The 13,800-nt window shown below is 45.2% G+C and overlaps 1 protein-coding gene across 13 annotated transcripts in view; it reads right to left on the reverse strand.

Annotated features, from left to right (window-relative positions):
* The window catches only part of CADPS (calcium dependent secretion activator), a 477,681-nt gene that overhangs the window by 349,440 nt on the left and 114,441 nt on the right, over window positions 1-13,800 (reverse strand). For all 13 annotated transcript variants that reach the window (XM_047095935.1, XM_047095936.1, XM_047095938.1 and 10 more), the window contains one exon: window positions 5,478-5,810. In XM_047095935.1, the coding sequence (XP_046951891.1) occupies window positions 5,478-5,810 (333 nt within the window). The remainder of the gene's footprint in view (window positions 1-5,477; window positions 5,811-13,800) is intronic.

Genomic DNA, 13,800 nt, shown 5'->3' on the forward strand with positions numbered 1-13,800 from the left:
GATGAACCTGTATTGTTGGCCTGACCACCATCTTTAGAAGGATGGCAAAACCTAGTTGCCAAGGATATCGGATTTTCCTTTGATACCTGTGAAACCACACATGTCCTCCCTTTCAGAAAACTGGCACCAAATATTAAGGCTTTCCTTCAAGTACTCCCTAATCATAATGGAATACGCCTCACTCATGTTTGGACGCTTACCCAAAATCATTATGTTCTGAAAACTTAATGATGGGAATGGCAAAACTCTTAGATAGCTCCCACTAAATATTTGTAACTATACTATTTTATATAATCCAGGTGAACATGAATTCACTCCCATAGGAATCTAGAAGACTGTATCACCTTAATGTGGGGCAATGGAAACTAATAATACTAGAAAATGAGAAGCTGATGTACTCCTACTCATTGGGACTTAACTGGGAATTAACAAAAAAAAATGTGGGGAATGGAGGAAATTTAATTGAACTTATTTTTCTCCTAGAAATCTTCTGCATCTCTACCAAAATCTTACTTATACTAGAACAGCTCTCTCGTTACTTCAGATCTACAAAAATATAAGGTGCTCACGTAGTCATTCCCACAATGCTAGTGAATCAGATTATAGTGTGCTCTGAATAAGTGATTATATTTCTGATCATGAGATCCCCTCTTTCATTCCAGCTAAAAATATCTGGGCAAAGAGACCCAACTGTGCCTTAGAAGACACTGGGTATTTCTTTTGATGCGGAAGAAACATGTACCCTACACTTCCCTTTATTTATTTATTTATTGATTGATTTATTGATTGATGTTATTAATAGGTCTAATTTAATGCTAAACTTTAAACTTTCCCTGGAAGCAAAGTTCTCTGAATGCTTCATTCCACCCCCCCAAATTGTTGTATAGAAGAGAAAAACAAGATCTCAAGGAAGAACACAATACTGATCTGAACATTCAGTGTATATAGCTTTAGAACATGAAAACATTTATGGTTTTTAAAATATGTTATCTCTTGCCTGGCAAAATTTTCTTAGACTACATTACCCAACAGCAACCTGTGACTAAAATTTGTCTTTCTCTCAGACTGGCTTATTTCACTTATTTCACTCTCCAGATCTATCCATGTTTTTGCAAATGGCAAGATTTCATTCTTTTTTAAGTCTGAAATATCCCACTGCCTACACTTCCCTTTAACTGGAAGAGATGTTTGGGGATCATTGGCCTCACTTCTGACCCTGAAATTAGAAAAACTCTTCCTTTTACTGCTTATATACCTAATCTGTGGTCTTCTATCAATTTAAAAAGACATGTCAGAACTCTGAAGGTTACGATTTTGGATGGCTGGTTACATACAACTCTAGAGTAGATAGAAAGGGTTTGGTGCAGGCTTCCACCAGAACCTTTTTAGCTTAGGTTGGAGTAGCAGACCTTGAAAAAGCAATTCACAATCTTTCTATAGTTATCTCTACCACTCTCAATGTTTTTATCTGAGCTTTTGAACATCAACAAACCCAAACAGATAGCCTAGCAGAAATAGCCCTACAAAAACTACAGAGCCCTTACCCTCTTCACTGTTCAGCAGAGAGGAACCCGTGCCCTACTTGGAGAAGAACTTTGTTTTTAGGCCAGTAAGTCAGGGAAAATAAACACAAGAACTAAAAATAATGAAGGACAATATCAAGTTGCTAGCAGTAGTTGACCAGGCTCCTGGAACTTGGGACATTTTTGATCAGCTAAATATAGCAGGTGGGGAAGCTGGTCGAGAAGTGCATTTCAGTCAATAGCTATCACTGGGCTTTTGGTCCCTAGATTAAGTTTTTAATTAAACGTCTACTCTTTGGTATCAGTCAAAAAATGCCTTATTCCCAAATGTATGTACAAAATAAAATTCTTTTCCTTTCAAAGACCTTTGCTAGAATTCAACTGACCGTGGGAACTAAATTGTCCTCCATCAGAGGGATATAGCTGAGATTTTTCATTCTCAATGTTCTTGTTGTTCAAGAGAGGCAAGTAAAATTCTATATCGCCGCCCTCCTCCATGGGACAAGACCCCTGAGGATGGTCCTCCTCAGCTTAATGGGAGAAGACACCTGTGCACTACTTTCCTAAGCTCCATGGGACGTAGAATACGAGCTATCTAGGAGCCAATTACACTTAAAAAAAAAAAATCTGAATGACATAATTGACCAGAGGTGTTTCCTGAAAAAGATCTTGATCAAAAGAGGGAAGGGGGGAAGGAATTTCAGTCTAAAATGGAACCTGAGGACATAAAATGGAAAAATCTCAATCGTGTGTCCTTAGGAAAACAACACTTAAGGACTGAGAGACTGATTTAAATACAGCCTACTCCAAACCTTCAACAGACTCGCCTACAGCTTGCTATAGTTTGTGTGCCCTGAGTTGCAATTCCTCTGCTATTCCTGAATACACTCATCTTTTTAACAAGTTTGAGCTTGCCTTAGTTTACCTCTTTGTTTAGGTCAACAGTCGTACTAAATTTCTTGTCTAACTCATGGAAAACATGTTGAAATTATGAGTCTAAATCATTCATTTTTAGGGGAAAACATAGTCCTGCCACTTAACCAAAAACACGGAGATGAGACCTGGCATGGTGACGCGTTCGTTCCACTAATGCTGCTGTTTGAACAAGGACAGAAAATAAGCACAACAAGCTGTTGTAATAAGAAGAAAAATTAATCCCCAGAATCATTTTGTGACTAGCAGGTTTAGGAACCTTTAACCAGCTCTGTCATTCTGAGGGTTACTCATAACTCAAGCAGGTCATTTGACAACCCATATTCTTCTGGGAGAAAAGGTGGTCCTGGCGATAGGTAGGAATACCAACTGCTTACCCCATTCTAAAAGTGCCATGTAGGGATGTAGCAATTATTTGATACAAAAAGAAAATTTTAATTTAATTTCATATTGAGATTTATTTGGTCATTTCAAAATATTTCTCGACCCAGCAAAGGAAATATCAACCTTTGGGTTGGCAATCAGCATTCTGAATTGAAGTCGACTGAGTAGAAAATAGGAACATAACGTATATATTGTATTATGAAATGATAAACAGATTCCTACTTACTAAAATATCCGGTACGTTCTGGGTGAGCCATAATGGTTGATACCAAGACCCCATCTACCAGTTAAAATAGACTGCAATCATCCATTTATTAACTCAGTAGGCAATTATTGAGCACCTCTATGTGCCGAGAATTATTTCATGCCAGGGTTTCATGGAAATACTAGTGAATAAGGCAAAGATGAATCACCACCTTCCTAAGTGTGAGACAGGGAATAAACAGGTAAAAATAGATGAACAAGGAATAGAAAATAGTGGTAAAAGCCGGGATAAAAATGGAACAAAGGATGAGATAGAGAGTGAATGTGAGATGTAGGCAAAAAACCCACTTTTGATGGGATGGTCTTAGAAGAGCTCTTGGAGAACTTGACATTTAAGCTGTGGCAGTCATGGAAAGGTCTCGGCAAAAAGCATTCTAAGCTGAAGGAGAAGCAAATGCAAAGACCCAGAATCAATTTGCTGTGCTGGGGAGACAGAATGAAAGCCAGTGAGTGAGCGTGTGGGAAAAACGGGGTGAGCGAGAGTGGTTCATGCACTGCCTCAAGCCTTAGTGAGGAGCTGGGATGTCACTTTAAAGGTATTGGGGTACTACTGGAATTCTTAAACAGAAAAGCAATGTTATCCACATTATATATAATATAATATAATATAATATAATATAATATAATATAATATAATATAATATATATACAATATATGTTGTTGTTTTTTTAAGAAGGCTCCACACCTACCACAGAACCACCTGTGAGATGTGCACTCATGACCTTGAGATCAAGACCTGAGCTGGGACCAAGAGTCTGACACTTTACTGACTAAGTCACCCAGGTGCCCTAGGTCCAATTTATATTTTAAAAAACTTGCTCTAGCTGGTGTGTGGTGGGCATATTATTGTGAGGTAAGAGGGGAGGCAGGGTCACCAGCTGGGTTGACACTGTGGTCATCCTATAAGAGATGCTGGTTCCTTGAACTAGAAAGTAGCCATGAGGAAGGAAAGAAGTAAGCCTCAAAATCCTGTAGTTCTTTTTTTTTTTTAATTTTTTTTTTAACATTTATTTATTTTTGAGAGACAGAGCATAAGAGGGGGAGGGGCAGAGAGAGAGGGAGACGCACAATCCAAACCAGGCTCCAGGCTCTGAGCAGTCAGCACAGAGCCTGACACGGGGCTCGAACCCATGAACCGGGAAATCATGACCTGAGCCGAAGTCTGATGCTCAACCAACTGAACCACCGAGGCACCCTAAGATCTTGTAGTTCTTATGTTAAGTTTGTATGGCACTATTCTGATACTGTCTGTTGACTTTTTGCCTCTTCTGGTAGACTATCCTATATTTTAACTGCTACCATTTATAAAGTGTCCCATGTTGCTCTGGGCTTTATACACATTGAATCCTTAGAACAATTTCATCCCAAGCTCATGGGTGAGGAGGTTCACTAACTCCCCAAGGCCACAAAACTGGTGAAGGTCATAGTAAGATTTACCTCGGTCTGTCTGATTCTGAGCAAGGCACAACTCAGCCAATACACTATAGTGTCTTAATTTAACCTATGCTAGGGGCAGAGTTAGCCCAGGGAAATTAGGGCACAACTGGGTTTCTTCAATGGTTCTTAGAAGGAGAAGGGCAGTAAAACTACCAGGAAGGGAAGCCCTAGTTTCAAGTGCCGATTCCTGGGCCCTGTCCTGAGAATGCAGAATTAGAATCTCTAGGTTTGGGACTTGGGGATGTGAATTTGAAAAATGCTCCCAAGGGACACTTACTCAAATCTGTGAATGCTGCAAAGTATTTGTTGACTGGATAACCCCTGATCCAGAGAAAATAGAGACCCACTTTGGATGGGTCCAAGCAGAGTCTCAGCTAGCCCCCTCAAATCCACTTGGAATTCATAATGTGTCTAATATATTGTTAATGATATGATACACTCCAGCCTTCTGGAAGCTTTCTATTTTAAATAATTACTCTTGATGATGAGGTACTAAGTTCAGTTGTCTCCCAAGCTGAGGAATCATAAGCCACTCACCTGGTAAGCATCATATACTTCAAAGGCAAAACAATCTTTTTTAAAAAATTATTTTGAGCTTTCAGCTTTTTCAGGAAACACAAAGGAGTCAGTCCTTACTCCTAAAACCAACCTACCTATGAGACAGGCTGTACACAGTACATAGGGCCCACAAGACTTTTAGGAGCTTGAAAAAATGTTTTCATTTTTTTTTTTTAAACCCGAAGATGAACATGAACATATTCTGGCCTAGATTATATTCAATTTTTACCAATGCAGTTGTAAAATATAACTTCTAATTAATTTTTTTTTTTTTAATCAAGAAACGTCCCCTGAATACAACAGTGCCTAGGGCATGCAGAAGTCATAATGTGACCCTACTCACTCACACCCCTGGGCCCAGGTGATAGACACCTTACCTGGCATGCATTGTATAGGAGCTGATGTTCAAACTTCTTGATCCCAAGAATGTTCTGGAACATCTCGTAGAGTTGCTCCTTGCTCAAAATCAGCTCAGAGGCTGCGCTGGCTGTCATCCGGGCCTGCTGCTTCCTGGGGTCCTCTTCCCCACGGTAGATGGCATCAAACTTGGCCATCCAGGAGCTCAGCACGGTCTCCTTGCTGAGGCCATCTATCTCAGGCAGGCTGCGCACCCTTTTCTCAATGTGCTTCTTGAAGACCTCCCTGGAGTCATTGGCAGAGCAGCCCCCGCTCTGGACCATGCGGGCCACACGGTCGCTCTTCAGGAACACCTAAGCAGGAACAGGGACAAGAAAGATATCAGGGACTCGGTCTCCTGGGGCTGACTGCCATCCTGGGTACCACAGAAGGGACCAGCGTGGGCTGTATCCTGCCCCACTACCTCCTAGTTGGGTGAACTCAGAGAAGTCACTTCCGTGTTTTGTTTTTGTGGCCAAATCTAGAAAACACAAATAACAAGAGTACTTACCAGGTTGTTAAAGGGATTAAATGGGACAGTAATATCACGAGAGGCGAGATACCGTACACGGACTCCACACTCAAACAGCCTGGGTCCTTTCTCTGCCACCTAATGGCTGTGTTCCTCTTGTCAAGTTAACCTCTTTGTACCTCAGTTTTTTTCATCTATAAAATGGGATAATAGTAGTCTACCTCATAGGTATTTTGGGGGGTTTATTTATTTATTTTGAGAGAGAGAGAGAGAGAAAGAACACAAGCAGGGGAGGGGCAGAGACAGAGGGAGAGAAATAGAATCCCAAGCAGACTCTGCACTGTTGAAGGTTAAGCCCAATGCGGGGCTTGAACTCATGAACCATGAGATCCCGACCTGAGCCGCAATGGAGAGTCAGGCACTTAACTGAGTCACCCAGGTGTCCCTGCATCATAGGTATTTTGAAGTGAGGATTAAACGGATTAATATACGATAACCACTTTAAAAAGTGGACCAGAGTAATGCCAGATGGCTTGTTATTATGGTTATTTATTTATTTTTTTACTTTTTAAATTGAACTACAGTCAACACATGATGTTACATTAGTTTCAGGCACATAACATACTGATTTGACAAGTTTCTACGTTATGCTACGCTTACCACCACGTAGCTACCATCTGTCAGCATAAACCCTGCTATCACACCACTGACTATGCTCCCTATGTTCCGCTTTTTATCTTCGGACTTACCTCCTAACTGGAAGCTTGTATCTCCCACTCCCCTTCGTCCATTTTGCCCATGCGGTCCCCTCCCTCCCCTCTGGCAGCCATCCATTTGCTCTCGGTCTGTATGGGTCCGTTTCTGCCTTTTTGTTTATTTATCCATTTGTTTGGGTTTTTAGACTTCGCATATCAGTATTTGTCATGTTCTTTTTTTTTTTAATTTTTTTAAACACTTATTTATTTTTGAGACAGAGAGAGACAGAGCATGAACAGGGGAGGGTCACAGAGAGGGAGACACAGAATCTGAAACAGGCTCCAGGCTCTGAGCGTCAGCACAGAGCCCGACGTGGGGCTCGAACTGATGGACCGCGAGATCATGACCTGAGCTGAAGTCGGACGCTTAACCGACTGAGCCACCCAGGCGCCCCAGTATTTGTCATGTTCTTTTGCACTGACTTCACTTAGCAATAATACCCTCCGTGGTGTAGCCAACGGCAAGCCCTCATTCTTTTTAGGGTGGAGTAATGTTCTCCTGTGTGCGTGTGTGTATCCACACAAGTACCACGTTTGCCATCCATTCATTTACGGACGGACACTAGGTTCTTAGCTGCTGTACCTAACGCTGCGCTGAACACAGGGGTGCATAGACCTTTTCCCATCAGGATTTTGTTTTCTTCCGGTAAATACCCAGGAGTGGAATTGCTGGATCGTGTGGCAATTCTGTTTTTCATTTTTTGAGGAACCCCCACCCTGTTTTCCAGAGCGGCCGCACCAATGTGCATTCCCGCCAACAGTGCATGAGCTTTCCTCCTCCACATCCTCACCAACTCTCGCAAGCCAGAGTGTCTCCAAGCGCTCAAGCAGAGGGGTCGGAGCGGGGCGAGCGGAGCCGAGGTGAGTTTCTGGGTGGAGAGCCCGGAGGCACTCCATGCAGGGCGTGACCTGGAGTCTGGCCGGAAACAAGGAGGGCGTTTCCGGGGGGGCATTCTGCACGGGGGGGGGGGGGGGGGGGGGGGGGAGCTGGTGCTGAAGCAGGTGTGGGCCGCGAGGTCGCGGATGACTGTGTGCAGGGGGTGCCTTAGCTCAAACTGCCCAAAGCCAAAGGGGTGTCGACTCGATGTGTTCTTGTGTGCTCTGGACCTGGGTCACCTTGTCGCACCGGCTAGAGCTACAGTCAGCTCTGACGAGAGGTGTCCTGGTGCACCCAGGGCTGGGGCTGGCTTGCGGGGAAGGGTGGGGCTGGGGTGGGCTAGGGTACCCCCCCCCCCAGAGCTTGCTGAGGCGGCAGGCAGGGTCTGGTGTCCAGACCCGGCTCCTGTCACATGGAGGGAGTATAAACTGTGCTGTCCACCAGCCTCTCTGACCCCGAGAGAATTCCAGCAGCTCCCCTGCCAGCTGGCTGCTGCGTTCTAGGGCTGGTCCCTTTGTATTATTCTACTTGCTATTTTTTTTTGTTTTTTTCCTCGTTGCTCTTTTAAATTGCGGCTTTTTTCTGCGCCACAGGGATCTGCTCCGGGTCCCTCAGAACTATCCCTTCCTACCGCAATTGGGAGCTTTGGGGGTGTGGGTCCCCTTCATTACCCTGTCCCCGTCTCTTACTGTTCTCTGTGTGCTCTCTTCGGCTTTTGTTGGGCAGAAGCTATTCAGTCAGCCTTCAGTTCTTCTTCAGGAGGAAATGCTCCACAGATAGGTGCAGATGTGGGTTGTCTCCATGGAGGAGGGGAGTTCAGGGTCTTCCCACGTCACCATCGTGGATGGGAACCCCACCATGGTTGTGGTTATTACATACAAAGTACCTGGCACGATGTCTCACCCTTACCAGGTAACCATGATTTACAGCCCATTTTATCCTCTCAAGGAGACTCATCCCACCCAAAATTGAACAAGTATCCGGGGAATGTGTATTTAATGTCTCCCTTCTTGAAATGTAAACTCCATTAGGACTGGGCTCATCTTGTTCCCCACAATGTCACCTATCTCTGGTATAGAGCCTGGCCCTTTAAAAGGGAATGAATGAAGAAGGTAGGCATTATATTCAGTCTATCTTGTAGACTGGAAAACCAAGACTCTAGAGAGGGGTAGGGATTGTTTCTGGTAACTCAAACTGGCTGATTATAAAGGTATGTTTTTTTGTTGTAGTTGTGGGGTTTTTGTTTGCTTGTGTTGTTTGTTACTTCACCCTGGTTCCTTCCTTCCCTAAGGGTCTTACCTGCCCGGTGGAGAACCTCTCCTGCCTGCGGAAGGACGCTTGGTTGTTTGGCTGGCGCTGGCTGGGTCCTGGAACCAAGCCACCCATTAAGAACAGTTGACTTCTGTTCCAGTACCCACCATTTGGAGATGTGCCCAAGCCACGTGGTTCTGGGGTGTAAAACAAGACGGTGAAGCTCTTGCTTCATAGTCACAAAGAGGGAACATCTGCCACTTTTGAAGTGTGTCCCGATCACACTTCAGCAGGTGCACAAATACCCTTCAAGAGGCAGAACACACGTTCGCCCCCCCCCCCGTCGGATTTCAGGAAATGCACCTGTTAGCCAGGAGACGGCACTGCTTGGGGGACATCCCATTGCCTCCTGCTTCATGACAAAGCTTTCCTCGGGGAGGAGAGATGTCAGAACGCTGGTCTCCACCTACTGCCAACATAATGAACTAATTCAGAAAGAAGGAAGGCTGAGGGTTTGCTTCACAGCCAAGGGCCGTGGCTGGCTCCTCCATGCCTGGGAACTGGTGCTCAGTGGAGATCTTAGAGCTCATTTAAAAATCAACTGTAGTGGGACGCCTGGGTGGCTCAGTCGGTTAAGCGTCTGACTTCAGCTCAGGTCATGATCTCGCGGTCCGTGGGTTCGAGCCCCGCGTCGGGCTCTGTGCTGACAGCTCAGAGCCTGGAGCCTGCTTCAGATTCTGTGTCTCCCCCCTCTCAGCCCCTCCCCTGCTCATGCTCTGTCTCTCTCTGTCTCAGAAATAAATAAAAAAAACATTAAAAAAAATTAACTGTAGAGAACAAGCTTCAACTAAATCCTCAAGCCTTATGAGCCTTAATGAACTAAAGAATTTACCTGAGAATCTACAATGTTTAATGCGGATAGTTCTGCCATCTACCTAACACCTTGCGTCTCAGTTACAGGTCTGCGTCTCAAAGTACGTCAAAGTTTTGAGGCAAACAGAGGAAGTTTCTGGGGTATAGGATTGAGGCAGGAGCTGTAAACCATGGTCCGGGCCAGTTGTACTACTAACTTGCTGTGTGGCCTTGGGGAAGTCACCTCCCCTCTCTGGTTCTCCAGTGTCTTATCTGTACATGGAGAGCATTGAATTTTAAAATTTTGAGGTTGCCCTTCCAGCTGTCATGTTTATACTCTTCTTCATGATCACGTTCATCGTTTCTTTGCGCACTCACTGGGGAGGAGACACTGTGCCAGGTGCCAGCAAGACAGTGGTGAGCAAAACAGATGTGGATCTAGCCCTCATGCCTCTGCGACATCACCCTAATAATGCCATAGGAATATTATAACCTGGGACAAGTGTTTTCAAGGGGGATGCACACGGGTGGTCTATTGCCAGGAATATTCCAGCAGGGAGTCAGGAAATCCTTCCTGGAGCAAAACTCCTTTGGGATGATATGGGAATGATGGGTAGGTAAAAAGAGCACGAAAGAGTATTTCGGAGAGGAGGAACAAAATGTGTAAAGACCCTGAGTGTCTGAGGACGTAGGGAGAGCCACTGTGGCTGGGTCTGCCTTGGAGCAAGTTCCGGGTGGGTGGCAGTGAGGAGACGGGAGAGACCAGTGGCGGGAAGGAGCCAGATGGTGGGAGGCAAGGGAGGCCACATTAAGGATACCGGTCTTTATCTGAAGGGCAGTGAGCAGCCATTGCAGGTTTTAAGCAGGGACACGGCCTGATCAAATCCACAGTCCCTGGCTTTAATGCGGAAAACCAATCTGAAGGGGGCAAGAGAACAGGCAGTAGGCCAGGTGGGGTGTACTTGCAGGAGCACCCGTGGGTGATGACAGTGGCGGGGATGCGAAGGGTTGAATTATTCATTGTCAGCTCTAACGAAAATCAGAGGTAACTTAACACATTCAACCAGCAGCCATACCCTCCTCCCGTCTGTCCAGACCAGTGTCCCGCAAACCTGGGGCAGGCCCCCGTTTATAAGCTCTTAGCGCCGTATTCCTTTCCTCCAAAACCCTTCCAGAACTGCCATTTGTGTCTGTGACTGTTTGGTTAATATCTGGGCTCCAGCTAGACTAGAAGTCCCAGGAAGGCAGGAGTTGTAGCTGTTTTTTTTTTTCCCATTCCTTCTTGTGAGTGCCTAAGGCAGCGCCTGGCACATAGTCGACGCTGTGCTTAATGAGTGAATAAGCAACAGCAACAAAGGAGATGTCTCAAAGCAGAGAGCCTATTGAGATTATATGTGGATGGGAGCAGGGAAGTAAAGGGAAATAAGGAAGCACAATATACTGGTCTCTTAAAACAAGGGGCTGAGGCTAGATTTTCCCTGGGACATGATAACGGGAGGTAAGAAATGTTGATACTGGGGCTCCTGGGTGGCTCAGTTGGTTAAGCCTCTGACTTTGGCTCAGGTCGTGATCTCACGGTCTATGAGCTGGAGCCCCGCGTCGGGCTCTGTGCTGGCAGCTCAGAGCCTGAAGCCTGCTTCTCATACTATGTCTCCCCTCTCTCTCTGTCCCTCCCCTGCTTGCGCTCTGTGTCTCTCTATCTCCCTCTCAAAAATAAATGAATGTTGGGGCGCCTGGGTGGCGCAGTCGGTTAAGCGTCCGACTTCAGCCAGGTCACGATCTCGCGGTCCGTGAGTTCGAGCCCCGCGTCGGGCTCTGGGCTGATGGCTCGGAGCCTGGAGCCTGTTTCCGATTCTGTGTCTCCCTCTCTCTCTGCCCCTCCCCCGTTCATGCTCTGTCTCTCTCTGTCCCAAAAATAAATAAACGTTGAAAAAAAAAAAATTAAAAAAAAAATAAAAAAAAAAAAATAAATGAATGTTAAAAAAAATTTTTAAAAATTAAAGAAACGATGTTGGCACATTGTTCCTAGCTGGCATCTGTCACTGGCTGGGTGACCCCTGGATCCTGCTTCACGGAGCCCCTTCCTTTGTATAAAGTAGCCACTCAGTAAATATTTATTGAACTCCTAGCAGATGGCCTTAGACAAGTCGCTTAACTTCCAGAAACCTCACTCTCCTTTGCTGTCACATGGGGTTGATTCAGCCACTCTTCTTTGACAAACTGGAAGGACTTTGAAAAGCAGGGGGCTCCATCTGTCCGGAGCTAAGATACGACAGCCAGGCCCCAGATCGAGGGGAGATGAGTGGCATGTCAAAAGCGTGCAAAAGGAGACCGGAGACTAAGGAGACCACAAAGATGGAGTGCCAAACAGGAGGCAGCCATGGGGAGAAAAAGTGACGGCAAAAAACTAATTTTCCAGGCATATCATCTGTCCGGGCTTCGCAGCCTGTCAGAAGCGAAGGGTCAGAAGGGTCTGGGCCAGCCTTGCCCTGTAGCGAATACAGCCCCTGAGTACCGATGTACTTGACTGTCTCTAAAAACCGCCCCGGAAACCCATTTGTACCGGGAGCTCTAGCCGGCGTCTTTGTTCCCGGTTTTGTTTCTCGGCGACTATCGCAAGAGACCTCAGCCGCCGGCTCGGTTCCGTGTGGCACATCCATAAATCCTTCCTGCTCCTCTGGCAACTTCCCAGACAGGTCATAACGGCAGATGGAAGATAAACAAATAAATACCGAATGGTGAAGGGCAGTCAATTCAGTGACTCGGCCTCATCCATCAGTCCTTCCCTCCACTGCCAGAGCCAAGCAGCTTCAAGGTTGTTTTAGGAACACACACGCACATCAGGTCTTAATGACTGTACAGGGTACGGGGGAAAGCTGGCCCAGCTCCCACTTCCTGATCCTTTCCAGCTCTACAAAAGCCTGTCATCCCAACGTAAATAAGAGAAATACCTACATGTTAAAGTAAATAAGGTTTAAAAACATCCACAACCCACAACGGCCCGGTTGCTACTAACGAATGCCACACAGGTACTGGGCGGGGTGGACCAGAGTGTCAGACGGCCCTGGGTTCAAATTCAGACTCTACCAGTTGCTGTTTTTGCAAGTTACTTAATCTTTCTGGGATTCAGCTGCCCCATCTTTCACACGGGAATCGTAACGACCCTCCCGTGTAGGATTTGGATGAGGATTCACCGCAACAATGCATATCAGTTGGTCAGCATGGTGTCCGTAATGGTGCCTCTTACCTTCACGAAGTAACGTCATAAGTTAGCTGTTATTTTTAAACAGAATATCACGTAGCCATGGAAAAAGACAATATTTTTTCATTAGCATCGAAAGGTGTCCTGAAATACTGTTAAAGCAGATAATTCCAAAGGTAAGGTGAAGTTGGGGGATAGGAGTATGACCCTGGACTGAGAACAGGATAGGAAATAAAACCGATGAGAATATGTCCTAAGTGTGAGTTTTGCAGAGATAGGAAAGAAATTAAAACCCACTGTGCTAAATGACACAACTGGGTTAGCAATATTTTGTAGGAGTTCCCCTGATAGTCTTAATTTGGAAATCAAATCATGTGTATAGACACATTAAAAATACCTGAAAAGATACATACCAAAATTTAATAGTAGTTGTCTAGCATGATGGGATTATGGGTGGTTTTCCAACCATGGGCTTTAGGGTTGTTTTCTACATGGTCTGTTTTTATAATCTATATATCACATAGTTATCATTTTTATATTATGTTTTACTTTATGATCACTTAAAACACCTCTTCCTACATGGAACAACTTACATACTTTACCTTCATCGAGACAAGGAGCATGTTAGTTTCTAAAATAAAATGACCTTTGGATCGGAAAGGTATCTTTCATCAAAAAGTAAAAGATCCTGGGGCAAACTTCAGAAGCAGATCTGGGACCCAGACCCGTGGTAGGGAGCAGTAGCTTAGCAACAAAAGCAGCTCCGTTTCCTAGTTCTAGACCCTGGCCCCCCACCTTGACTTTGTACTCCCCACCCCTCCCTCATGCCCAGGGCCTGAAACTAGGGAGGGGATTGATTCTACCAACTTTCAATTCTCTCCTACTGTTTCTATGC

Source organism: Lynx rufus, unplaced genomic scaffold (assembly GCF_022079265.1).
Source record: "Lynx rufus isolate CCGP_SWC_20201006 ecotype Redwood Valley unplaced genomic scaffold, mLynRuf1.p SCAF_4, whole genome shotgun sequence".
Taxonomy (NCBI): Eukaryota; Metazoa; Chordata; class Mammalia; order Carnivora; family Felidae; genus Lynx; species Lynx rufus.